At 40.3% G+C, this 27,697-nt stretch overlaps 1 protein-coding gene across 1 annotated transcript; it reads right to left on the reverse strand.

The window, feature by feature from the left end:
• Positions 1–12,251: 12,251 nt before the first annotated feature.
• On the reverse strand, positions 12,252–15,741 carry fis1 (fission, mitochondrial 1). Its single transcript, XM_020504198.2, has 5 exons — positions 15,611–15,741; positions 14,836–14,968; positions 14,560–14,636; positions 14,259–14,364; positions 12,252–13,272 (listed from the first exon to the last, which is right to left on the reverse strand). The coding sequence occupies exons 1-5, from the start codon at positions 15,653–15,655 to the stop codon at positions 13,166–13,168; spliced, it is 468 nt and encodes a 155-aa protein (XP_020359787.1). The 5' UTR covers positions 15,656–15,741; the 3' UTR covers positions 12,252–13,165.
• Between the last annotated feature and the right edge of the window lie 11,956 nt (positions 15,742–27,697).

The following is a 27,697-nucleotide window of genomic DNA, read 5'->3' on the forward strand; positions in this document are numbered from 1 at the left end:
AGAGATTTGAGACTGGGACGGTGGTTCACCTTCCAGCAGCACAATGACCCTAAGCATACTGCTAAAGCAACACTCGAGTGGTTTAAGGGGAAACATTTAAATGTCTTGTAATGGCCTCGTCAAAGCCCAGACCTCAATCCAATTGAGAATCTGTGGTGTGATTTAAAGATTGCTGTACACCAGCGGAACCCATCCAACTTGAGGGAGCTGGAGCAGTTTTGCCTTGACGAATGGGCAAAATTCCCAGTGGCTAGATGTGCCAAGCTTATAGAAACATACCCCAAGAGACTTGCAGCTGTAATTGCTGCAAAAGGTGTCTCTACAAAGTATTGCTTTTGCATAACTGTTCACTCCCCCAAAACTCAAGTTCAGTTTTTTCGTCTTATTTCTTGTTTCACAATAAAAACAATTTTGCATCTTCAAAGCGGTAAGCATGTTGTGTAAATCAAATGTTACAAACCCCTCAAAAATACATTTTAATTTTAGGTTGTAAGGCAACAAAATAGGAAAAATGCCAAGGGGGGTGAATACTTTCGCAAGCCACTGTATATCAAAAAGCCTGTTGATTTTGAATTGCTTATTCAGTAGCCCGCTCCTTCTCCCTTTAAATGTGAGGCTGGTTGAGGCTAAGTTCCAGAGAGTCCGAGTGGAGGAGTGCAGACAGGGAAAAGTGCCCTTCAGGCGCTCATGAATCTGATCACCGGCCTGGTCAAGTAACACATCGGCGAGATGGACAGGAGAGTTACACAGGACAGAGATATTACAGAAAGGAGGAGATAGGAATCACAATGGGAATTGGAGGAACGTATAACACCCCACCCAGCAGACTGTCGACCAATCGCATTCAGGTTGTCATGCTGCGTCACGAGTTTGCTAATCTAATTGTCACGCAATCTCAAAATCACGGTATGAGTTCACGAAACCTGCCTATTTTTCTAAAAAAGTGCATAATGTCACGATTCTAAAGCTATATGATATGACAGAGAACTAGTTAATTATCTCACATCTCGGAAAATATTTGTAATGTTGTACTTCTTGTTTATGAAAATCATGCTAAAGTAGTTTTTTGGAATTGGCGCCCAATTGTCTCCCATTCACACCTTGAAGGAGAGCTCCCAGAATGCAGAATATCCCAGAATACAACCCATGCCCATTGACAATGTCAATGTCAATCTACACAATGGGCGGTAATACAATTCCAATGGTGTTTCCAGTCTCCTCAAAAGTATCTCTGCACAGGATAGGGAGGAGGAATAGAAATGTTAAGGTAATTTTCCGTTGCTGGAAGTATCTCCCTCTTTCTCTCTCTAGTGTACAGTCCTCCCTCTGTACGAGTTAAAACCTCTAGTGACTCCCCATCCTGCATGAGGGAGCGTAATCATCGACTGACACTAATTAGCATAACGCAATGGACATAAATATTCCTAGAAAATATTCCTATTCATGAAAATCACAAGTGAAATATATTGAGACACAGCTTAGCCTTTTGTTAATCACCCTGTCATCTCAGATTTTCAAAATATGCTTTACAGCCAAAGCTAGACAAGCATTTGTGTAAGTTTATCGATATTCTAGCATAGCATTTTGTCCAGCTAGCAGCAGATAACTTGGTCACGGAAATCAGTAAAGCAATCCAATTAAATCGTTTACCTTTGATGAGCTTCGGATGTTTTCACTCACGAGACCCCCAGTTAGATAGCCAATGTTCCTTTTTTCCAAAAATATAATTTTTGTAGGCGAAATAGCTCCGTTTGTTCTTCACGTTTGGCCGAGAAATCGCCCGGAAATTGCAATCACAAAAACACCAAAAAATATTCAAATTAGCTCCATAATATCGACAGAAACATGGTAAACGTTGTTTATTATCAATCCTCAAGGTGTTTTTAAATATCTACTCGATAATATATCCACCGGCACATTTGGTTTTTCAGTAGGACCGATTGGAATAATGGCTACCTCTGTATTTTACGCGAGAATCACTCTGAGAGCATCAGGTGACCACTTGCGCAATGTAGCCGCTTACGGGTATTCTTCAACATAAATGCGTAAAACTATGTCACAATGCTGTAGACACCTTGGGGAATACGGAGAAAAAGTAATCTGGTTGATAGCCCATTCACTGCTCAATAGGGAGGCATTGGAACACAGCACTTTCAAAAATGAGGCACTTCCGGATTGGATTTTTCTCAGGCTTTCGCCTGCAATATCAGTTCTGTTATACTCACAGACAATATTTGTATCGTTTTGGAAACTTTAGAGTGTTTTCTATCCTAAGCTGTCAATTATATGCATATTCTAGCATCTTGTCCTGACAAAATATCCCGTTTACTACGGGAACGTTATTTTTCCAAAAATGAAAATACTGCCCCCTAGTCACAAAAGGTTTTAAGACGGAACAGAGAACTCCCATACCACTCTGGTGGACATCAGCAGCGGAGGAATCATCAAGCCTCTTTGTGCTGACATTCAGAGAGAGAGAGAAAGAGAGAGAGAGAGGGTGAGTGTGTGTAGTGTACTAACAACTCTGATATCTAATGTCTCCTTTTCCCTATAGATGTAAGGCTGATGAGGGCTGAGGGTGAGGTCCAATACATTGATGTAGAGGAGCGCAGACAGGAAACAGAGCCCAGAAAGATGTTGGAACATTGCTGCAGGGACTTGGTTCCATTCAGCCACAAGAACATTAGTGAGGTCGGGCACTGATATTGGATGATTAGGCCTGGCTCACAGTCGGCATTCCAATTCATCCCAAAGGTGTTCATTGGGGTTGAGGTCAGGGCACTGTGCAGATCAGTCAAGTTCTTCCACATCGATCTTGACAAACCATTTCTGTGTGTCCAAACTTTTGACTGGTACTATATGTTTATGATTCTGGGAGTCAATTACCTTTTACATTATATGTCTGATTAATATTGTAAGGGAAAATATTGTGGTTGCACAACATTGCGATGTTGAAGCATTTTCTGAAATTTCGAACCTATAGCATGAATTATTAATATCGACATAAACATGAAATTATGTCTGATAGTACATCTGTTGAAAGTAATGAGGATTATAAACCAGACAAATGGAGATAAGACAGATTGTATGCACCTCTCGCCAAATATTACTTCCGTCCCAAGGCTGTGTTACTCCCGCCCCACCGGCAGTTACAAAAGTAACATTGCGTTAGTTCTGTTCTCTGTCTAGTTAACTTCAACAAATTTTCCCTAGAAATGAAATTACAGTTGCTAATGGTAGAGGACACATATAAGTTGTTTGTCATAAAATACAGTGTCTCTACCTTCATCCCGGTTCTCCTCTAGCCTGGAACTGTATGTTTATGACAGTTTGCGATGGGAACACATAAAAAAATGCTCTTTGTTAACCAGACCTTTATCTCTTTGTGATTATGTCTCCTGAAACTCTGTAAAGCCATTCTTCCTCACCGCCAATCCTGATAGGAAGGGTGCGGTCTGACACCACTGCCTTGCGTCAGTCAGGTTTATTGGCCAACTGTGTGTTGTTCTGGATTGATTTTTAAGGCTTCCCTCTTGACCTTAGTTTAGACATACGTTTGCTTGTTATCAAATGTCCTGCAACAGATGGTAGCTTGTGTAAGTTGGGTGTGTTACTTACAATTTATTTTTTGTCGGCTGTCATAACGAGTGATATCTGCTCTCAACGTTTATGTAGTCAGACATAAACACACTAGATCAAGGACAAAGGGCGACCATTGTACTTTTGTGGCTCTCCGCCACCTGATAAGAGAGAGCAGGAGACTTCCAGCAGTGGATACTTCACAATCTTAATATAAAATACAACATCCACAGGCAGCAGGCAATGATTATGTCCGTACACATTGTGCCTCTCAATCTTTTAAAATGTTTTACTACTTTCTTACATTTATACAGTATAAGAAAAACAGCACAACAGGGATAACTACACAAAAAGGGCCAATTGGTCACAAAATGTTCACACGCTGTAATACCATCCTTGACCAGTGGGAGACACACACTTGCACATTTTATACAGTAAGTTCAGAATCGAATAATGAGCAAGACGATGAAAGAGAAGCCATAGCCATCTCAAAGCACGTAGGACTACCAGGATGGTTAGGCTATTATTATTTTGACCACCTATGCTGCAAGTTAATGTCCTGTAACAGAGACTGCCGTCGCAGTGGAGGTTTCGTTGAGGAGGAAGACAATAAGTAGTAGACAACAAGTAGTAATGCAATGTCGAGGGGGCGAACGTTTATTTACAGTGCAGGTGAATATCTGGTCAACTGTGCACTATGTACATAACAAGGAAACATAACTGATAAATCAAATCATAATGAAGCTAAAATAAACCAGGCCTCAATAATACCCTGTAACAACCATGTAGCAACCTGTCCCATGCCTGGCCAAGACAGGAATGACCAGGCTTAATGCTGTGTTCAAAACAACTGGGAACTGGGAATTCTGAAAATCTCCGACTTCCAAATTCAGTACATTCAAAACAATTGGGAACTCGGAAAATAACAAGTTCCGACTGGGGAAGAAATCTATTTGAAAGGTGTTTTAGGGAATTTTTATCAATGATGACTAATTGTGTATACATTTAAATCTGGACTGAATAATGCGAATACTATTATGTTACTGTACATGTATGAATTTTCTCTCTTGCTCCCAGTATTGAATATAATGTAGTCAAGAGTTTAGTAACAATGACGGTCTGTTCCTTTGTACAAATGAATGAACTATCTCCAGATGGCAGGGACGGACTATCTCCAGACTGTCTAGAATGCTTATCGACACTGACTGACCTTGGCTTTAGGCGAGGAGGGAAGGCTCGAGAACTATAGGGCCTCTCTACCATTGTCAAGAAGAGATAGAACATTTAGAAAACGCTGACGCCATTTTCAGTTTCTAACCTGTGGTAAAATGTGTATGAAGGGAGTACTCTCTTGAATTAAACGCTGTTACCTGACTTTTAAGACCGGGGCTCTGTCCATTCTTATAAAATACTTACAAACCCTTCGAATGCATTGACAGAGTGTTTAATTTTGATTGGGAATTAAAACAGAGGAATTCGGAATTCCTTCAACAAAAGGTCATCCAACTAGGAATTCCAACTCGGGAACATGGGATCACTGACGTCATGATTTGACGTTCCAGTTCTTGCTGTGAGATGTTACCCCACTCTTCCACCAAGGCACCTGCAAGTTCCCAGACATTTCTGGAGGGAATGGCCCTAGCCCTCACCCTCCGATCCAACAGGTCCAAGACGTGCTCAATGGGATTGAGATCCAGGCTATTCACTGGCCATGGCAGAACACTGACATTCATGGCTTGCAGGAAATCACACAGAGAATGAGCAGTATGGCTGGTGGCATTGTCATGCTGGAGGGTCATTTCAGGATGAGCCTGCAGGAAGGGTACCACATGAGGGAGGAGGATGTCTTCCCTGTAACGCACAGCGTTAAGATTGCCTGCAATGACAACAAGCTCAGTCCCATGATGCTGTGACACACCGCCCCAGACCATGACGGACCCTCCACCTCCAAATCGATCCCGCTCCAGAGTATAGGCCTTGGTGTAACGCTCATTCCTTCGATGATAAACGCGAATCCGACCATGACCTCTAGTGAGACAAAACCGCGACTCGTCAGTGAAGAGCACTTTTTGCCAGTCCTGTCTGGTCCAGCGACGGTGGGTTTGAGCCCATAGGCGACGTTGTTGCCGGTGATGTCTGGTGAGGACTTGCCTTACAACAGGCCTACAAGCCCTCAGTCCAGCCTCTCTCAGCCTATTGCGGACAGTCTGAACACTATTGGAGGGATTGTGCATGCCTGGTGTAACTCGGGCAGTTGCAATCCTGTGCCTGTCCCGCAGGTGTGATGTTCTGATGTACCGATCCTGTGAAGGTGTTGTGACACGTGGTCTGCCACTGCGAGGACAATCATCTGTCCGTCCTGTCTCCTGTAGCACTGTCTTAGGCGTCTCACAGTACGGGCATTGCAATTTATTGCCCTGGCCACATCTGCAGGCCTCATGCCTCCTTGCAGCATGCCTAAAGGCACGTTCAAACAGATGAGTAGGGACCGTGGGCATCTTTCTTTTGGTGTTTTTCAGAGTCATTGGTGTCCTAAGTTTTCATAACTGTGACCTTAATTGCCTAACGTCTGTAAGCTGTTAATGTCTTAACGACCGTTCCACAGGTGCATGTTCATTAATTGTTTATGGTTCATTGAACAAGCATAGGAAACAGCCCACCCTGCCGACCCCTCGCAGTTTGGCCTAAACCTACCAGTATAGGCTATAGGCCCATGCCTATTGCCATGATGGACAGAGCAGTGGTGTAGAGCAGAAATCCATTGATGGCAGGACCGGCAAAAATGTTGGTGTGCCAAATTCTAGGCACTCAAATCGTCATTAAATTATCATAAAAGCACACCCTATAACCTACTGCATGGTTACCCAACTGGTGGCCCGCGGAATTGGGTGGCCCCCGGAGTGATTTTCATTTAAGTATTCCCACACACAGAGTATCTAAGCAAGGTTTGAAATGATTGTTTTAGTTAAGTATTATATCAGTTTGGGCTTCTTGCAGCCTACAAATGATGTGTTTGTAAATTGTAAATGAGAACTTGCCTACCTGGTTAAATAAAGCTGAAATAAAATAATAAAAATAAATGTGTAATTATGTTTATTTTTTTATTTAACCTTTATTTAAGCAGGTAGGCTAGTTGAGAACAAGTTCTTCAACTAAGTACTTATTAAAGGGTCTGAATACTTATGTAAACGTGATATTTCTAAAACCCTGTTTTTGCTTTGTCATTATGGGGTATTGTGTGTAGATTGATGAGGGGGGGAAACTATTTAATCAATTTTCGAATAAGGCTGTAACGTAACAAAATGTGAAAAAAGTCAAGGGGTCTAAGTACTTTCCGAATGCACGGTATCTGTATTCAGTACCAGTCAGAAGTTTGGACACACCTACTCATTCAATGTTTTTTCTTTATTTTGACTATTTTCTACATTGTAGAATAATAGTGAAGACATCAAAACTATGAAGTAACACATATGGAATCATGAAGTAACCAAAAAAGTGTTAAACAAATCAAATAATAGTATATTTGAGATTCTTCAAAGTAACCACCATTTTCCTTTGCACACTCTTTGCATTCTCTCAACCAGCTTCACCTGGAATTATTTTCCAACAGTCTTGAAGGAGTTCCCACATATGCTGAGCACTTGCTGGTTGCTTTTCCTTCACTCTGTGGTCCAACTCATCCCAAACCATCTCAATTGGTTTGAGGTCGTGTGATTGTGGAGGCCAGGTACAATGGGGCGGCAGGTAGCCTAGTGGTTAGAGCGTTGGACTAGTAACCGAAAGGTTGCAAGATCGAATCCCCGAGCTGACAAGGTAAAAATATGTTGTTCTGCCCCTTAACAAGGCAGTTAACCCACTGTTCCTAGGCCGTCATTGAAAATAAGAATTTGTTCTTAACTGACTTGCCTAGTTAAATGAAGTTTAAATAAAAACTCTCCTTCTTGGTAAAATAGCCCTTACACAGCCTGGAGGTGTGCTTTGAGTCATTGTCCTGTTGAAAAACAAATGACTAAGCGTAAACCAGATGGGATGGTGTATTGCTGCAGAATGCTGTGGTAGCCATGCTGGTTAAGTGTGCCCTCAATTCTAAATAAATCACTGACAGTGGCACCCACACATACCTCCTCCTCTTATTAGCAGTGGTTTCGTTGCAGCATTTTCACCATGAAGGCCTGATTCACACAGTCTCCTCAGAACAGTTGATGTTGAGATGTGTCTGTTACTTGAACTCTGTGAAGCGTTTATTTGGGCTGCAATTTCTGAGGCTGGTAACTCTACTGAACTTATCCTTTGCAGCAGCGGTATCTCTGGGTCTTCCTATCCTGTGGCCGTCCTCATGAGAGCCAGTTTAATAATAGTGCTTGATGGTTTTTGCGACTGCACTTGAAGAAACGTTCAAAGTTCTTAAAATGTTCAGTATTGACTGACCTTCATGTCTTAAAGTAACGATGGACTGTTGTTTCTTTTTGCTTATTTGAGCTGCTATTGCCATAGGACAACGACCCTAAGCACACAGCCAAGACAACTCAGGAGTGGCTTTGGGACAAGTCTCTGAATGTCCTTGAGTGGCCCTGCCAGAGCCAGGACGTGAACCCCATCGAACATCTCTGGAGAGACCTGAAAATAGCTGTGTTGCAATGCTCCCCATCCAACCTGACAGAGCTTGAGCGGATTTGCAGTGAAGAATGGGAGAAACTCCCCAAATACAGGTGTGCCAAGCTTGTAGCGTCATACCCAAGACTATAGGCTGTAATCTCTGCCAAAGGTTCTTCAACAAAGTACTGAGTAAAGGGTCTGAATACTTATGTAAATGTTATATATATTTTTTATGTGTTTATTTATTAGCAAAAAAAAAGCTTAAATTCTGTTTGATTTGTCAATATGGGGCATTGAGTGCAGATTGATGAGGGGGGAAAAAACTATTGAATCAATTTTAGAATAAGGCTGTAACCTAACCAAATGTAGAAAAATTCAAGGGGTCTGAATACTTTCCGTGGGCACTGTATATAATAGGCTACTGTAATCAAATAAATACAATTTCTAGTGGCACACTGACTCACCTAATGATGAAGCCATAGGCTATTGCCAAGACAAGCGCATCGCCCATCACCGTGAGTAGTAGCCTATCTCAAGTTGAGCTACTTTGAAAAACTGCTAATGTTCCCACAAAAATTGGGAGTTGGGAGAATTTCTTACAGACAGATTAGTCATCTTTTTTCAGCAGTGGGCATTTGCTTTCCAAACTGTATGTTTTTCCCACAATTGTATTTTGATATTTGCAAAATGAAAACAGACAGCCACAACCAACCATAGAAATATAATCCATAGATAGCAGTTTCCATTCAAGTCAGGACTGGCAGCCATTGTTAGCGTACCCATGCGTTTAATAGTCAGAGTATAGTAGAGTAAGAGGTTCCAAAACACTTATATGGATGATATGTCTATGGCCACAACGCAACAAGCTGTATATGTTGTGTGCATGCTAGCCAAATTGAGGCCTTGCCGGCAGGCAACCGGTAACTGCCAAAATAATGGAAACACTTGAGTAAATGAGGGACGCAAATTATGGTGTGGGGTGCATTTTCATGGTTTAGGTCCACTTGTAGAATCTATGCCAAGGCACATTGAAGCTGTTCTTGCAGCTCGTGGTGGCGAATCACCCTTAAGACAACAGGAGGGCTTCTTAAAGAAAAACTAACAGGTCTGTGAGAGCTGGAATTCTTACTGGTTGGTAGGTGATCAAATACTTATGTCATGCAATAAAATGCAAATTACTTACTTAAAAATCATACAATGTGATTTTCTGGATTTTTGTTTGAGATTCCGTCTCTCACAGCCTGAAATGTGGCAAAAGGTCGCAAAGTTCAAGGGGGCCTAATACTTTCGCAAGGCACTGTATATATGTCTCTATTAAGCAGTTCCCCCAATCAAGGCAGGGCCCCCCTTAGCAGAGCAGATATGTGGTTGTCCCACCTAGCTATCTTAAGATGAATGCACTAACTGTAAGTCACTCTGGATAAGAGTGTCTACTAAATGACTAATATGTAAATGTAATAAAATGGTAGAGCTTGAAGAACCTGTGTCTATGAGGGTCCAGATGCTGGCCCCCTCATCTGTGTCCTCAATACAAGTGGCATGTACTCATCGATGCCAAGGGAAGCCAAGCTTACCCCATAATTTTCTTTGATTTCGCAAGAGGCTGGATGTATCTCATTGGAGAAAGCCTCAGATGAGCTACACATACTGAGAAAGAGAGACACTGTTATGCTCCATCTATCTGATTGTGTCTAGTAAAGAAGAATACGACGTTGCTGCCGCCTTTAGCATTCTACATACTGAACAGCTATCACTAACCACAATTTGGATGAGGACTTCTACTTCAATGAGTCGGAAGCAAAATGCATATTGTTTATCGTGGATCAGGCCCAAATCAATGACACTTGAAGAAGTAGGAGACGTCGCTATAGAGGCCGGCGAGTGAGGGATACCTGACGAGACGACATCGGAGGGGATAAATCGACTCTACCCACTGTTCTATTGGCGAAAGTAGAATCACTGGAGAATAAACTGGATCAGCTCCATTGTTGACTATCCTATCAACATGATCTGAAGAACTGTAATATGTAATTTCGTAACTGAACAAGGACATGATAAATATACACTGAGTATACCAAACCTTATGAACACCTGCTCTTTTCATGAATCCAGTTGAAAGCTATGATCCGTTATTGCTGTCACTTGTTAAATCCACTTCAATCCATGTAGATGATGGGGGAGGAGACAGGTTGAAGAAGGATTTTTAAGCCTTGAGACATGAATTATGTGTGTGCGCCATTCAGAGGGTAAATGGGCAAGAACATTTTTTTTAAGTGCCTTTGAAAGAGGTATGGTATTAGGTGCCAATGCTGCTGGATTTTTCACACTCAACAGTTTACCGTGTGTATCAAGAATGGTCCACCACCCAAAGGACATCCAACCAACTTAACACAACTGTGGGAAGCATTGGAGTCAACATGGTCCAGCATTCCTGTGGAACATTTTCGACACCTTGTAGAGTCCATGCCCTGACAAATTGAGGCTGTTCTGAGGGCAAAAGCGAGGGTTGCAACTCATGTTTGGAAGGTGTTCCTAATGTTTTGTACACACACTACGCTGACACAAGCCCACACACATATACATTACATAAGCACACAGATATAACACACACGCACCCATACCGACGCCACACGTTGACAAACACACACACACATGCTGCTGTTTACAATTCAATAATGGAGAAATTGCCATTTTCAATTACTTCTCAATAAATTGAAAAGTAGAAGCTATTTATTTAAAAAGTTCAAAAAATGTAGATATTTTTTATTCATATCACTTCCTGAATTGACTGCCTTGAAGAGCCCAATTCTGCTCTTCACAGGCAGGTGCCAGTGATCTGATATAATGAACAATGCATAATCTAAGCTGGGTTTCCGGTCTGAAATGGACAGCTAAATGCCTTTCTGAGTAATTTGGTTAGAAAATGCTTATATTAGCACCCGGGGGCAGTGGTTAATCTATCAAAACCAAATTGTGGATAACAGTCTCTCCTTGTCCATAGATTTCCACTATTTTATTTTTTACCAATCAGACCAATAACTGGGGAAAAGATAAGAATTGGGATGCCTGTGTAAACGCAGCCAAATATACACATTTGTAATTTGGTTGAACTATCCCTTTAATGCACTGTCCTTCCCTGAGAAGTGCTTGTCCTTTTTCCCTGGCCTCATTACACCAACCCAAATGATAATTATTGTGCCCGATGCTTTGTCATGGTGAGTTTCAGTCATGGCCAAAGAGTTAATTAGTAGCTAGCTAACATTACTGGCGGCTTCTAAAGATAAAGAATACATAAAAACCAATAATCCTTATTCCTTCCTGTTGTAAAAATAGCCAGGCATGTTTTGTTTTTTTGTCCGACTGAAACCACAGCATGTGACTGCATCGTTATACTGTATTGATAAGAGAAAAACATGCAGATCAATACAGGTACTAAATATACAGTGTACAAAACAGGAACACATTCCTAATATTGAGTTGCACCCCCTTTTGCCCTCAGAACAACCTCAATTCATCAGTGCATGGACTCTTGAGGTGTCAAAAGCATTCCAAAGGGAAGCTGGCCAATGTTAAATCCAATTCTTCCCACAGTTGTGTCAAGTTGGCTGGATGTCCTTTGGGTGGTGGACCAACCCAGCAGCGTTGCAGTTCTTGACACACTCAAACGTTTGCGCCTGGCACGTTCAGATGAACTTAAATCTTTTGTCTTGCCCACTCACACCCTGATACCTACACAATCGATGTCTCAAGGTTTAAAAATCCCTATTTAACCTGTCTCCTCCCCCTCATCTACACAGATTGAAGTGGATTTAACAGGTGACATCAATAAGGGATCATAGCTTTCAGCTGGATTCACCTGGTCAGTCTGTCATGGAAAGAGCAGCTCTGACAAAATTGTTCACTCATGACATACCATGCCCTTTATTCATGTCACAGTTAAAAACCACAAAGCATCGGTCCTACAGTGATACTCAAATGTGTGGTTTGCTAACACTGAAAATCTGCAAGGCTTGGGGACAATGATGATCTTAATAGCTCCAATAGTGCCTTCCAGACACATACTTTAAGAAACCATACACAATTAATTAAAATGTTTTTATTTACAATCAAAACTGGAGAAAAAAAAATGTAATCGCTGAAACATCTTGGTATTTTGATACATAAAACAAAATCTGTTAGTATCATGCCATTATGATAACTTGAGTAAATGAGGTTATATTATGGATAAATAATGTTATCTTTACATGTTGTTTTCTTGCAGCTACACTGTCAATTAAAGACAAATGAAAGCCCTTTCCCCGAGGGCTGTTTTACTCTCGTGTACTGTCGTGGTATTCATCTTTACCCAATCCCTAAGAAAAGATGCCCCCTGTGGACAACATGAGTGATTCACATCACAGCTGCCTAATTCTTACCAACTACACACTTAGCAGCTTGGACACTACACCACAACACTTACCTCTAAACATAAGACAATTCCCTAAATACAAATGCTTTCTCTGTCTAAATTAGTAAAGACAACAATAATTGAAGTTAAATTGCACTTATAAAGAAATTAATTATAGTCCACCACATGCTTAGATGCTAACTCAGTGGCTGCTCAGGGTGCATGCTAACATACTGAGGTCAGTAAGTCAAGAGATGCCATTCAGTAACGTGTTCCATCACACTTATTTATAATATAGAAGACAAAGTGCCACATTAAACCTCTATGAATATACACATGTCAAATTCACTGGAATCAAAACCTGTTTCAAATATGAAGACAATTTAAGTGAATCTAAGGCTACTTTCAGAAATCAATCCCCAAAGATGGTTCCATGGGCAATGAGTGAAATGTTTTGGGAGATCCATGGGTGGTCTTCTCATCTTGGGGAACGGCAGCCATTTCCAACTTTAGTTTGAATTTGTTATGGGGAGAAGTTTGAGGAGGGCATGTCAGTCTTTCTTTGAAGCGTGTTAGCAAAACTAAGTCCCTCCCCACTCCATATTAGGACCTTGGACCATGACCCTTGGACACAGCCAATCCGATGAGGCCTGCTAATCCAGCCACGCCCAGGCCGATTCCTCCGACAATTGCCATGCCAACCAAACCATCTGTGTAGAAAAAAAGTGCCGTCAAAACATGAACATTGCCCTTATTACTTATACCTATTCAGCTTCTACCCATCCTGTGTCATGGTAATTTCCTGTATTACTAAACATCGAGAGAGCAAACCACACACAAGTCAGAGTTATATTATAAAGTCCATCTTTAATTATATGAGCTTCACCATAGCCCTGTGACTCTCAGATCAATTCAGTGTCTATAAATTAATTTTCTGAGAGTCCTTACAAAACACTTCTTAGTATAATTTATAGCCAAGACACACCCATCTCAACTCACATGTCAAAACACAGATCTTAGGAACATTACAAAGGAAGACTTTACTTGGGAGAGGAGTATCCCATAGCCAGACAGCATGAGCTATAAATTATCATTCAGTTTGCTCTCTTAAGACGAGGTTCTACTTCTCGTTCTTGGTACAACATACTACCAAACCATTACCTCATCCAATGGCATATCAATTGTCAATTCTAGATACTCCCATCTCAAATACAACCCCTCCTGGACAAGCTCACGGAGACAGTGAGCCTCTTAGGTCATATACTAGACCAAGATAAGTGCAACCTCAGAGGGGACATACAATAGTTAGACACATTCCCATAGAGAAGACAAGCCTCCATTCTGTCCTCCTCCCCTTCTGATATTCTTCATAGCATCACATGGTTTAACAGATACATTGACATATGAAGACATGCCTGACCACTCCCCTCTCTGGGCCCCTAGTGACTAAGCCCTAGCAGAGAAGGGAGAACTGCAAACTGCCAACAGTATTATCCAAAAGAAGACATTCTAATGACATATCGCACATAAGCATTATTATGTAAATAAAACATCTTATTTATGAATGTTACCTAACTAATTCTGATTCAGCCACGACACCTGTCCTGCCTGATCAGTGATCAGAGAGGAAAGAATATGAGAACATGACACAAATTAGACCCAGCATTGATAGGTGTTCCTTGGCCTCCCCACTCACCTTTCTTTAGAGCCTTGTCTATTAGCTTCTCCAGCTCCAAGGCCTGGTTGTTGCCCGGTTCATTCTTCAGGAGAGTGCGGATATACTTCAGACCTTTCTCATAATCCTGTGATGATAAAAAATATATACATATATGGAGCGATAAAGAGAGATAGAGATACAATTGAGTAAGAGGTGCTATGATATCTTCCGCAATTAACTCAAGAGATGGGAGACGGAGTCATCTATTTCATGAAAATAAGTTATCTAGTGAGCTTTGTCTTATAACCTATGGGTAATATAGTAGTACAATGAACATCACCTTCAGTCTGTAGTTGGCCACAGCTAGGTAGAACAGGAAGTCTCTGGCATCGTCCTTTGATCCCTTGTTAACCAGCTCTATAAAACAAATTGAGCAACAGTACCGGAAACATTACTATAGGCAGGTTATGTAGGCCAATGCATATTGCACTATGTCAGCATTTCATTCAAATAAGTTGGAAATCCAATCACTCATATTCATAGCTATGTAGAGAGACATTTGTAAGGATATCTTACTGACAGTCTTCTGAGTATACAAATACTGTTGGCTACCCACCTTCCAACAAAACAATTCCTTTCTTAATGTCGTCAGAATACTTGCTCCGGATCAGACACCATGCATATTCAAACTTGGTCTCCTTTGACACACCCCCCTTCACCAACTCAGCATTGTACTTCTTCTCAAATTTCTGGATGGTCAAAACAGAACAAATATGGGTACCTTCAGTGGTTTCAGACACTGACTGGCAAGGGTGATATGTTAGGCCAGGGTGTTGATAGTCTTCATGCTGAATTTACAGGAGGCAGTAACAGTAAACACTCAATTGCTGTGTTACATCTCAAGACTTGCTGCATTCCTGTCATAACGAAACACTTTTTTTTAATGATGTTGACAGTGCAGTAGCTACAGTAATGTAGTCTCATAATGCGTCATGGTAATGCATGTTGTGTAAAAGCCAACTCACATGGGACAGTAGCAGATAACGTCAATACAATATGATACACGCAATGTACTCAACAATTGGCTTTTAAACTTTTCATTGGATTGAAAAATCCATCAAAAGGCTTCATACATATCTGTATACTGTGTAGTTGGGGGAAAAATAACATACCAGAACGCAGCTGGTGTAAGTGATGATGTGTAAGGAATGACACAGCTAGCTACTAGCAATATGGCTAACGTTAGCTAGCATATGTTTCACTTCTACAGCTACACTGTTGTAAACGTTTGATCAACTATTAACGACTGTAGCTGGGTATTTAGACACCATATTGTCTACATAAAATACAGCTATGTTCTAAATCATGACAATAATAAAACGTAAACTTACCAAAAGGTCTTCTGGAGCTACCAAATCGCTCACAACAGCCTCCATGTTTTCAGAAGTAACAGATAGAAACGCACACTTTTACCACGTGACAAGCTCGATCAGTTTCCACTGGATACCACAGCCACAAAGTCTAAATTGGCTATATCAATTAAATTCATTAAAACAAAAACAAAAATTGTGTGGCTGTGGTAAAGTTAAAGTCATATCATTTCCATGTTTCCAATGAAACACGTTTTTGCTACATCAATTTGAATACAAGGTTTTATTGTCACACATGACGCTACAAAAACGTTAAAATCCTATGGTTTTATTTAATGCAAACAGACAATGGAGTGTATTGGAACATTTGACTCTTAGCCTGAAGAGTCAAACTAAACGTACTGTCCGTGGGCGTGGTGTAACGTTTGGCCAGAGGAAGGAGTGTGTAGGCCAGTCAAATATTTTCTCTTTCTTCTGAAAAAAAATGCGTTTTTCATTCTACGTTTTGAAGCTCCACAATGCCACTACAGAACACATTCCCATTTTGTACTTTAACTATTATCGTTACAACACTGTATATAGACATAATATGACATTTTAAATGTCTCTATTCCTTTGGAACTTTTTACTGTAAAAAAAATGTATTGTTTATTTCACTTTTGTTTATTATCTATTTACCTTACTTTGGAAATGTAAACATGTGTTTCCCATGCCAATAAAGCCCTTTGAATTGAGAGAGCGAGACACAGACAGACAGACAGACAGACAGACAGACAGACAGACAGACAGACGGACAGACGGACGGACGGACAGACGGACGGACGGACGGACAGACAGACGGACGGACAGACAGACATGGTTAGACTGGTTATTATAGATCATGGTTATAGACAGGTCAATATGTTTAGTTTCACCAGTCTTACAAGTAATTTAGAAGGTATGATTTAGAGGGCTACAGGGCTAGTATCTCACCATGTAACAGCAATGGCAGTCAAATTCCTGTGTCCCTATTTAAATATATATATATATATATATATATATATATATATATATATAGAGTCATATATATATATATATATATATATATATATATATATATATATATATTTATCCTTTATTTAACCAGGTAGGCTAGTTGAGAACAAGTTCTCATTTACAACTGCGACCTGGCCAAGATAAAGCAAAGCAGTGTGACACAAACAACACCAGAGTTACACATGGAATAAACAAACATACAGTCAATAAAACAATAGAACAAGTCTATATACAGTGTGTGCAAATGAGGTAAGATAAGGGAGAACAGGCAATAAATAGGCCATATTGCGAAATAATTACAATATAGCAATAAACACTGGAGTGATAGAAGTGCAGAAGATGAGTGTGCAAGTAGAGATACCGGGGTGCAAAGGAGCAAAATAAATAACAGTATGGGGATGAGGTAGTTGGATGGGCTATGTACAGGTGCAGTGATCTGTGAGCTGCTCTGACAGCTGGTGATTAAAGTTAATGAGGGAGATATGAGTCTCCAGCTTCAGAGAATTTTGCAGATCGTTCCAGTCATTGGCAGCAGAGAACTGGAGCTATGGCTCTCTGTGTTGCTGTTCTGTTCACTAGACATTGCAACCTATTACACACACAAACACACACATACATTCCATGTGGAAATTCATTTTACTTCAATTAGAGTAAAATGTGAAATGTGCAGCTGATGATAGTGGAAAGGTGACGTTAGTCAGTAATATCTAAGATATTACCTTTGATTATAGCGCTCTCTGCTGTCGATATTGCGGCATCGACCAAGAACCGTCTGTAAGGGCAATATGCCATTTCCAGTGACCTGATGCACTTTGAAACGAGTTCCCTCAGTTTAGCGTTGTCTGTGCACGAGATATGAGTAGGATGACACAGAAGAGAATACAATCAACACAAACGTACAAACGTAATGCTTTTAGCTCTATCTGCAGAGTCATATTTAGGATTGGCTGCGTGTTTAAAATACCGCTGATAATAAAATATAATGGTCTCTATTGTAGTGCACTTGCCTGCCATTGGAATCGAAAAGGGTCCTCCACAAATAGTGGACTCTACTTTGGCTTGTTTTGAAACTGAAAACGGAGATCATAGTATGACAACTTTATTTAAGTTACGATAGAGTGGTAGAAGTTGTTTTGCAAATGTATCATCTTACATCGGAAGGGACGAACCTACACTTGTGCAATGTTGAGCTCTATGCCATTGGTTCATGTTGACCTCTACGCCCGTCGGTTCAATGAAGGCGTGTGTCATTTTGGGGTGAGATTTGAAATGTGCCAGCACAGCCACAGTCTCTCAACATTAGAATAATGAAATGCCTGTTTCTACTTACTACAGTAAACACACATTCAACGAATACATTCAAAGAAAATGAAATATTTTGTAAGGAGAGCAGTTTTTCTTATTTGCTTTATTTTTCGTTGCAGTGACTAAAAGGCTTGCACGCGCCAATCGCACACCAATTTGGTGTTGGTGCCACAGAGCTCTCAAGCGTCCACACTGTGCAAACTGCAGTGTCTTCACATGTTTTTGCTTATAATCATAACTTGATTAGCCTGCTTAATAGCTTACACATTAGTTCAAACGGTTGAAATATTAAACTGTTTCCCATAACCCTGTTACCCAGATCACAAAGGACACGGTATTCTGAGGCCTCAACTCATCAGAAACCAAATCTTGAACTGGCTCAAGCTACTGAATTTCACTCTATACCTGACTACATGACAAAGTAGCAGATGATCAGTTTCGTATTAACCAACGTCTGTACTGATGCATGTATGTCATCTTGAGACTCAGAAGAAGAATTTGCTATTTTTTTAAGAGAGAGAGAGATCACAAACTCAACACCATGCTGAAAACAATGAACACTCATATTACGTTGTAATACTGTATGAGAGGTACTTTACCTATTATTGAGATCAGAACAGAAGACCGACCTGGAGACCGGTCTCCATTTTTTGTGATTCCTTTAAAGCTAAAGGGAAATAGACACAGGATTGGTATCTAAACAGTCATTTCAATGGACTTACAATCTGACTTAAAATATTTGATAGATGGGTCAGGGTTCAAAGTTTTTATTTCCTTAATTGCGACAGCAAAAACTCTGACATCTAAAGATTCCAGTTGCAGCTTATATTCACTAGACAATGAGACACTTCCAAGAAAGATAATGCATAAGATAAACACACACACTATAGTTAGCACTTATTATTACATTTGATTAACTTGACAAACTTTTTTTTTGGTAACTTTATTTCAAATGCTGAAATCATAGTGAATGGATGTCCAATGCCATGGAAATGAGCACAGACCTCAAATCAGTTATTGATAAAACTATACAGTATTCAATACATAGACTAGGAAATAGCGGAGCGATTTCTGCACAGTGCACCTTTAAAGACAGAATCCTATTTGATTTACTGGAAAAACACTATTCAACACAAGTTTTGCTGAACAGTAGGCTGGTTTGAAATGTCTTTATTGTGGCAGGATGTGAGGAAACAGTCGCCAAGCCACCACTAACACTTCACATGAGTTTTTCCCAATGATAATGCTTATAGTACATACTGTTTATTTCTCATTGAATTCAATGGGGAAGATGTTTGATTTTTTAGTTGATGTTATTAACCATATTAGTGTGTTTAGTTACAGCAAATAGACCAGATTGTCAAAAACCCTTTAGTCAAAAAGAAAGTCTCAGAATCACATGGAAAAGTCACATGAGAATGAATATGCAAAATCTTTGAGATTAATTCTAATACTTTCATGAATAATCAATAGTAGTCAACATATTGAAGATGAATCTGATGCTTATGTACAGTAGCCCACAGTGACTAAGTTTACGTCCATGATTCTATTGGATTATGTTGGTGATAATAGCATTTATAATTGAAGAGGGTTTTGCTAAATTGATATTCCATTGACAGCTGACACACATATGTGCAAGAGTGTTCAGCATATTCTAAAATAGTTTTGTAGTTCCAAATAAAGTGTTTAAATGCCTAATATTGCCTACTATTCTCCTTTCATCCCATTGGAACAAAATCCAACTCATAATTGCTTCATTTGGATTACTCTTGCCCAATAGCAGTGTTTTGCTGCGTTCAGGTGCTAGTCGGAACTAGGATACTCTGAAATGTCCAACATGCTAACTGGTTGAATGCAGCATGTGTATAACTACAAGCATTTGTATGGTGTGTTATATTCCAAATTAGTGTTCATTATGACTGATATTACGGGTACATTTCAGCACCCTCAGTAGCTAGGTTTCCATCCAATTGGAGACAGATTTGTATTTGAATATTAAAAAACATGTCCTGACGAAAAGGACTCTGAGCCAATGCATTATAACCATCATATTGTTTGAAGGTACTGCAGCCTGTTCATTGATTGATGGCTCCCTAAAACCTGAAATAAGGCTCTCATAGGATTGCCTCTGATAATTCAAAGGCTGACTCTTGCAGCACTCACTGAATTGCTGATAGAGTTTGATAGCCATCACTATCACTGCACTAATGTTCAACATGACAGAGGAAAATAATGTAAACCATGACAGTCTCATTATGGTTGGTTTGATATATACATATATTGATGTAGATTATCACGCTCAGGTCCGGACTGGTTCACCTGGCATTTCGGGCAAATGCCAGATGGGCTGGTGCATTTTTAGTCTAGTGGGCCTGTCTAACTTATTTTATTTAGTTGTGCACGATGATCATTATCTGGCTAATAATGGGGGAATTGAGGAAAAGAAATGGGCCAGTGTAGGGACCTCAAGGGAAAAAAATGGGTGTTGAAAATGCCAGGGCCGATTTCTGGTCCCAGTCCGCTCCTGATCACACTACCTGTAACAAAGTGGCATAAATAATGTATTGATGACTCAAGAAGGGCCATGCCAGAATGTCTGGCTGGTGATGATCAGAGCCGTGTATAGAGCTACTGTCTCTCATAATAAGGTCATAGCTATGTTAAAAAAAATATGTATGTATTTTTTATCCCATAATTAGGCATACTTTTTACCAATCAAGGCCCTTGAAATCAAAACAGGGCCTCATGCTCATGAATTAGGGATTTCTCTCACATATGACTGTACATGTGATGAGAATAAAGCCCACTACAGCTATACAAACATCCATGGGTCCAGGTGCAGAAGGGCACCAGCATTTGGAGCTGATGTATATGAACACCAAGACCAGGCATAAAGATCCAAGCAGAAAGGGATGAAGGAATGGACGTGGGAGTCATTGAAGTACACAACACCTAGAGATGCAAAGGTAAAATGTATTTACAGGGTGGGTTCTGGGACGGTGTGATTTCAATATGACGGTTGGAAATGTATGTGTTTGAAAGTGACCATAACTTACCCTTCATAATGTTGACCCAGCCTCAAATTCCACCAAATGATGGAAGCAACAATTCTAGGGTAATAGACAAGAAAGCTTACATACAGTTGGAAAGAGAGCCATTGCTATTATCTCTTTTGTGACAGCAAGGGCATCGCTGTTGACGGCTAATTCAATTTTTAAGTGAAAAATAAATAATGAATAAATTAGTAAATTTTCAAATTTTGTGTTTGGAAAAAGTGAAATAATGCAGATACACCTGAATGATGAGACAGAGTGTCCTGGCAGAAGTAAGGATGTAATTATAAACTGTTATCAAAGCTCAACACAAAACTGATATTCAAAAATAAAAACTCTTGTTTGCCTAAAAAGCAGAATGTTTCTGGTTAGTTACTCAAAATGTGATTGTAATGGTTGTGTTTACAAACTCTGATTTAAAAGACTCCAACAGACTTGGTCATTTGACAAGTATTTGAAAATATTTGTGTTATGCTTGATTAAGCTTGGACTTTTCACTTTTGGGACTATTCCATTGATTACATTATACAAGGCAACTCAATAAAGCACAACTCAAGTATTCAAAATCATTTTGACCCAGGTCTGCATACCGAAACAGTGTCTCAAAAAAGACGCATACGGTATACTCTAGGTCTAGTGCAGCCTATACTAATTTAATCACTATATTGTCCAATCATAGATATCAAAGGTAGGCCTACCCCGAATTGTGAATTGTTTATTTTAAAAGTATTAAATGAGAGATAATAGCTGTACAAAGAGTTGAAAGTTAAGTAAAGAGGATCCTACCGGCTGTAATCCTATGGTTCTATTTAGTAGTCAAATACCTACGCTATTAAAACTGAACACAGTTCATGTAAGGAATCTATTACTTTCAGTAATGACACATGACTAGTGAGGTAGCTGATAGTTAAAGATAGATATGATAATTAGTCAGTGATAGTAGACAAGCTATACAAACACAATGATAGTGTATATAAACCTGCTGCCTGATAATACACAAAGTGTGTGTAAAAAAAGTACTTCGATAAGATGCAGCGTGATGAGTTACAATAATACAGTAAATTGGATGAAAATGCTATTCCTCTGGCATAGAAAATACGACTGTGATCTAGAAGGAAGAACAAAAGCCTGTCAGTCAGAAAGTGCATATTCTAGATCTACATTATATCAAACAAGCTAAATGTAAGATAAATAGAGGCCAGGTTATTAAAGTGCAAGATTATTCTGTGGGGATTAGTTTCTTTTTGACTCTCATCAATCATTGACATGGATTTTATGGCTCATAAAAATTATATTAGGGTACTGAAGTTAGATATGCTATCAATTTAATGAGTCGATAAACCAGGAATATCCATTGATATTAAAATGCCTCAGACAGAAAAATGCAACTGTTACCCAGAAGGTATATTCACACCCCTTGACTTGTTCCACATTTTGTTGTGTTTACAGCAAACATTTTTTGTCACTGGCCTACACACAATACCCCATAATGTCAAAGTGGAATTATGTTTTTCAGAATGTTTTACAAATTAATACAAAATGAAAAGCTGAAATGTCTTGAGTCAATAAGTATTGAACCCCTTTGTTATGGCAAGCCTAAATAAGTTCAGGAGTAAAAAGGTGCCATACAGTATCACATAATGAGTTGCATGGACTCACTCTGTGTGCAATAATAGTGTTGACCATAATTTTTTAATGACTACCTCATATCTGTACCCCACATATACAATTACCCGTAAGGTCCCTAAGTCGAGCAGGAGATTCAAACACAAAAGGCAAAGGGTGGCTACTTTGACGAATGTCAAATATAACATTGATTTTGATTTGTTTAACACTTTTTTGGTTACTTCATGATTACATATGTATTATTTCATTGTTTTGATGTCTTCACTATTCTACAATGTATAAAGAAAAATAAAGAAAAACCCTTGAATGAGTAGGTGTCCAAACGTTTGACTGGTACTGTATATACAGTGCTTTCGGAAAGTATTCAGACCCCTTGACTTTATCCTCATTTTGTTACGTTACAACCTTATTGTAATATTAATTAAATCGTTTTTTCCCTCATCAATCTACACACAATACCCCATAATGACAAAGCAAAAACTTGTTTTCCAAAATTTTTGTACATTTATATATTTTTTTAATGGAAAAATTACATTTACATAAGTATTCAGACCCTTTAATTAGTACTTTGTTGAAGCACCGATTACTGCATCAAGTCTTCTTGGGTATGATTCTCCAAGTTTGGCACACCTGTATATTAGGAGTTTCTCCCATCTTCTCTGCAGATCCTCTCAAGCTCTGTCAGGTTGGAAAGGGGGCGTTGCTGCACAGCTATTTGCAGGTCTCTCCAGAGATGTTCGATCGGGTTCAAGACCGTGCTCTTGCTGGGCCACTCAAGGAGATTCGGAGAAGCCACTCCTGCGTTGTCTTGTCTGTGTGCTTAGGGTTGTTGTCCTGTTGGAAGGTAATCCTTCGACCCAGTCCGAGGTCCTGAGCACTCTGGAGCAGCTCCTTCAAGTTGGATGGGTTCCTGCTGGTGTCCAGCAATCTTTAAGTCATACCCAGATTCTCAATTAGATTGAGGTCTGGGCTTTGACTAGGCCATTCCAAGACATTTAAATGTTTCCCCTTAAACCACTTGAGTGTTGCTTTAGCAGTATGCTTAGGGTCATTGTCCTGATGGAAGGTGAAACTCCGTCCCAGTCTCAAATTTCTGGAAGACAGGTTTCACTCAAGAATTTTCCTGTATTTAGCTCCATCCATCCTTCCTTCAATTCTGACCAGTTTCCCAGTCCCTGCCGATGAAAAACATCCCCACATTATGATGCTGCCACCACCATGCTTCACTGTGGGGATGATGTTCTCGGGGTGATGAGAGGTGCTGGGTTTGTGCCAGACACGGTGTTTTCCTTGATGGTCCAAAAGCTCAATTTTAGTCTCATCTGACCAGAGTACCTTCTTCCATATGTTTGGGGAATCTCCTACATGCCTTTTGGTGAACATCAAACATGTTTGCTTATTTTTTTCTTTAAGCAATGGCTTTTTTTCTGGCCACTCTTCCGTTAAGCCCAGCTCTGTGGAGTGTATGGATTAAAGTGGTCCTATGAACAGATACTCCAATCTCCGCTGTGGAGCTTTGCAGCTCCTTTAGGGCTTGTTGTGGCCCTCTCTTGGCAGGTTTGTTGTGGTGTCATAATCTTTCAATTTTTTAATAATGGATTTAATGGTGCTCTGTGGGTTGTTCAAACGTTTTGGATACTTTTTTATAACCCAATTCTGATCTGTACTTCTCCACAACTTTGTCCCTGACCTGTTTGGAGACCTCCTTGGTCTCCATGGTGCTGCTTGCTTGGTGGTGTTACAGACTCTCGGGCCTTACAGAACAGATGTACTGTATATATACACTGAGATCATGTGACAGATGATGTGACACTTAAAGCCCAACTGTGTGCAATCTATTTAATTAATTATGTGACTTCTGAAGGTAATTGGTTGCACCAGATCATATTTAGGGGCTTCATAGCAAAGGGGGAAAATACATATGCAAAATATATATGCACGCACCACTTCTCCGTTTTTTTTTTTTTGAAACAAGTAATTTTTTTCATTTCACCAATTTTGACTATTTTGTGTATGTCCATTACATTAAATCCAAATAAAAACCCATTTAAATTACAGGTTGTAATGCAACAAAAGAGGAAAAATGCCAAGGGGGTGAATACTTTTGCAAGGCACTGTACAGTCACTGTGGGGATGATGTTATTGATGCACTTATTGATGAAGCCAGTGACTGATGTGGTGTACAATGCCATCGGAAGAATCCCGGGAAAATATTCCAGTCTGTGCTAGCAAAACAGTCCTCTAGCTTAGCATCTGCCTCATCTGACCACTTTTTTATTGACCGAGTCACTGGTGCTTCATGCTTTAATTGTTGCATGTAAACAGGAATTAGGAGGATAGAATTTTGGTCAGATTGCCAAATGGAGGGCGACCTTTGTACCCTTCTCTGTTTGTGGAGTAAAGGTGGTCTAGAGTTTTTTCCTCTATGGTTGCACATTTAACATGCTGATAGAAATGAGGTAAAACTGATTTAAGTTTGCCTGCATTAAAGTCCCCGGGCCACTAGGAGCGCTCTGGATGAGCGGTTTCCTTTTTGCTTATGGCAGTATGCAGCTCATTGAGGGAGTCCTAAGTGCCAGCATCAGTCTGTGGTGGTATGTAGACAGCTACGAAAAATACAGATGAAAACTCTCTCGGTAGATAGGGAGGTCTGCAGCTTATCATTAGATACTCTACCTCAGGCGAGCAAAACATAGACTTCCTTAGATATCGTGCACCAGCTGTTGTTTACAAATGTACATAGACTGCCAACACATGTCAAATAAAATAAAATAAAATGTATTTATATAGCCCTTTGTACATCAGCTGATATCTCAAAGTGCTGTACAGAAACCCAGCCTAAAACCCCAAACAGCAAGCAATGCAGGTGTAGAAGCACGGTGGCTAGGATAAACTCCCTAGAAAGGCCAAAACCTAGGAAGAAACCTAGAGAGGAACCAGGCTATGAGGGGTGCCTCTTCTGGCTTTGCCGGGTGGAGATTATAACAGAACATGGCCAAGATGTTCAAATGTTCATAAATGACCAGCATGGTCAAATAATAATAATCACAGGCAGAACACTTGTAACTGGAGCAGCAACACGGCCAGGTGGACTGGGGACAGCAAGGAGTCATCATGCCAGGTAGATCTGAGGCATGGTCCTAGGGCTCAGGTCCTCCGAGAGAGAGAAAGAAAGGGAGAAAGAGAGAATCAGAGAGAGCATACTTAAATTCACACAGGACACCGGATAAGACAGGAGAAGTACTCCAGATATAACAAACTGACCCTGGCCCCCCGACACATGAACTACTGCAGCATAAATACTGGAGGCTGAGACAGGAGGGGTCAGAAGACACTGTGGCCCCATCCGATGATACCCCCGGACAGGGCCTTGTTTTACCAGAGGCTGCTGTTCTATCCTGCCAATACAGTGTATAGCCCGCCAGCTGTATGTTATTCTTGTCGTCATTCTGCCACTTAAACGGTGTGCCATTCAGAAGGTGAATGGGCAAGACAAAAGATTTTAGTGCCTTTGGTAGAGGGTGCCAGGCTCAACGGTTTGAGTGTGTCAAGAACGGCAACGCTGCTGGGTATTTCACGCTCAACCGTTTCCTGTGTGTCAATGGGCCAATACCCAAAGGACATCCAGCCAACTTGGCACAACTGTGGGAAGCATTGGAGTCAACACGGACCAGCATCCCTGTGGAACGCTTTTGACACCTTGTAGAGTGCATGCCCCGACAAATTGAGGTTAAGTTCAATCTGAGAGTGCTTCAGAACAAAGACATAGGAATACACACCTTTGGACCGACCTTTGTCAATTGTGAATGATGCAGATACACCTGAATGATGAGACAGAGGTCTGGCAAAAATATTGCCACCTACATTTGAGCTTTTATGCTTTTATATTTTTATACATTTGAGCCCCTGCTAATTTTGTACTTTTGCCCACTGACAAAGAAATGATCCGTCTATAATTTTAATGGTAGGTTTATTTGAACAGTGAGAGACAGAATAACAACAAAAAAATCCAGAAAAACTCATGTCAAAAATGTTATAAATTGATTTGCATTTTAATGAGGGAAATAAGTATTTGACCCCTCTGCAAAACATGACTTAGTACTTGGTGGAAAACCCCTTGTTGGCAATCACAGAGGTCAGACGCTTCTTGTAGTTGGCCACCAGGTTTGCACACATCTCAGGAGGGATTTTGTCCCACTCCTCTTTGCAGATCTTCTACAAGTCATGAAGGTTTCGAGACTGACATTCAGCTCCCTCCACAGATTTTCTATGGGATTAAGGTCTGGAGACTGAATAGGCCACTCCAGGACCTTAATGTGCTTCTTCTTGAGCCACTCTTTTGTTGCCTTGGCCGTGTGTTTTGGGTCATTGTCATGCTGGAATACTCATCCACCACCCATGTTCAATGCCCTGGCTGAGGGAAGGAGGTTCTCACCCAAGATTTGATGCGGTGAAGTTGTCCTGTCCCCTTAGCAGAAAAACACCCCCAAAGCATAATGTTTCCACCTCCATGTTTGACGGTGGGGATGGTTTTTTGGGGTCATAGGCAGCATTCCTCCTCCGAACACGGCAAGTTGAGTTGATGCCAAAAGCAACATTTTGGTCTCATCTGACCACAACACTGTCACCCAGTTGTCCTCTGAATCATTCAGATGTTCATTGGCAAACTTCAGACGGGCATGTATATGTGCTTTCTTGAGCAGGGGGACCTTGTGGGCGCTGCAGGATTTCAGTCCTTCACAGCGTAGTGTGTTACCAATTGTTTTCTTGGTTACTATGGTCCCAGCTGCCTTGAGATCATTGACAAGATCCTCCTGTGTAGTTCTGGGCTGATTCAAATCAAATCAAATCAAATCTATTTGTCACATACACATGGTTAGCAGATGTTAATGCGAGTGTAGCGAAATGCTTGTGCTTCTAGTTCCGACAATGCAGTAATAACGAACAAGTAATCTAACTAACAATTCCAAAAAAAACTACTGTCTTATACACAGTGTAAGGGGATAAAGAATATGTACATAAGGATATATGAATGAGTGATGGTACAGAGCAGCATAGGCAAGATACAGTAGATGATATCGAGTACAGT

The sequence above is a fragment of the Oncorhynchus kisutch genome, linkage group LG16 (genome assembly GCF_002021735.2).
Source record: "Oncorhynchus kisutch isolate 150728-3 linkage group LG16, Okis_V2, whole genome shotgun sequence".
In the NCBI taxonomy this organism is placed as follows: domain Eukaryota; kingdom Metazoa; phylum Chordata; class Actinopteri; order Salmoniformes; family Salmonidae; genus Oncorhynchus; species Oncorhynchus kisutch.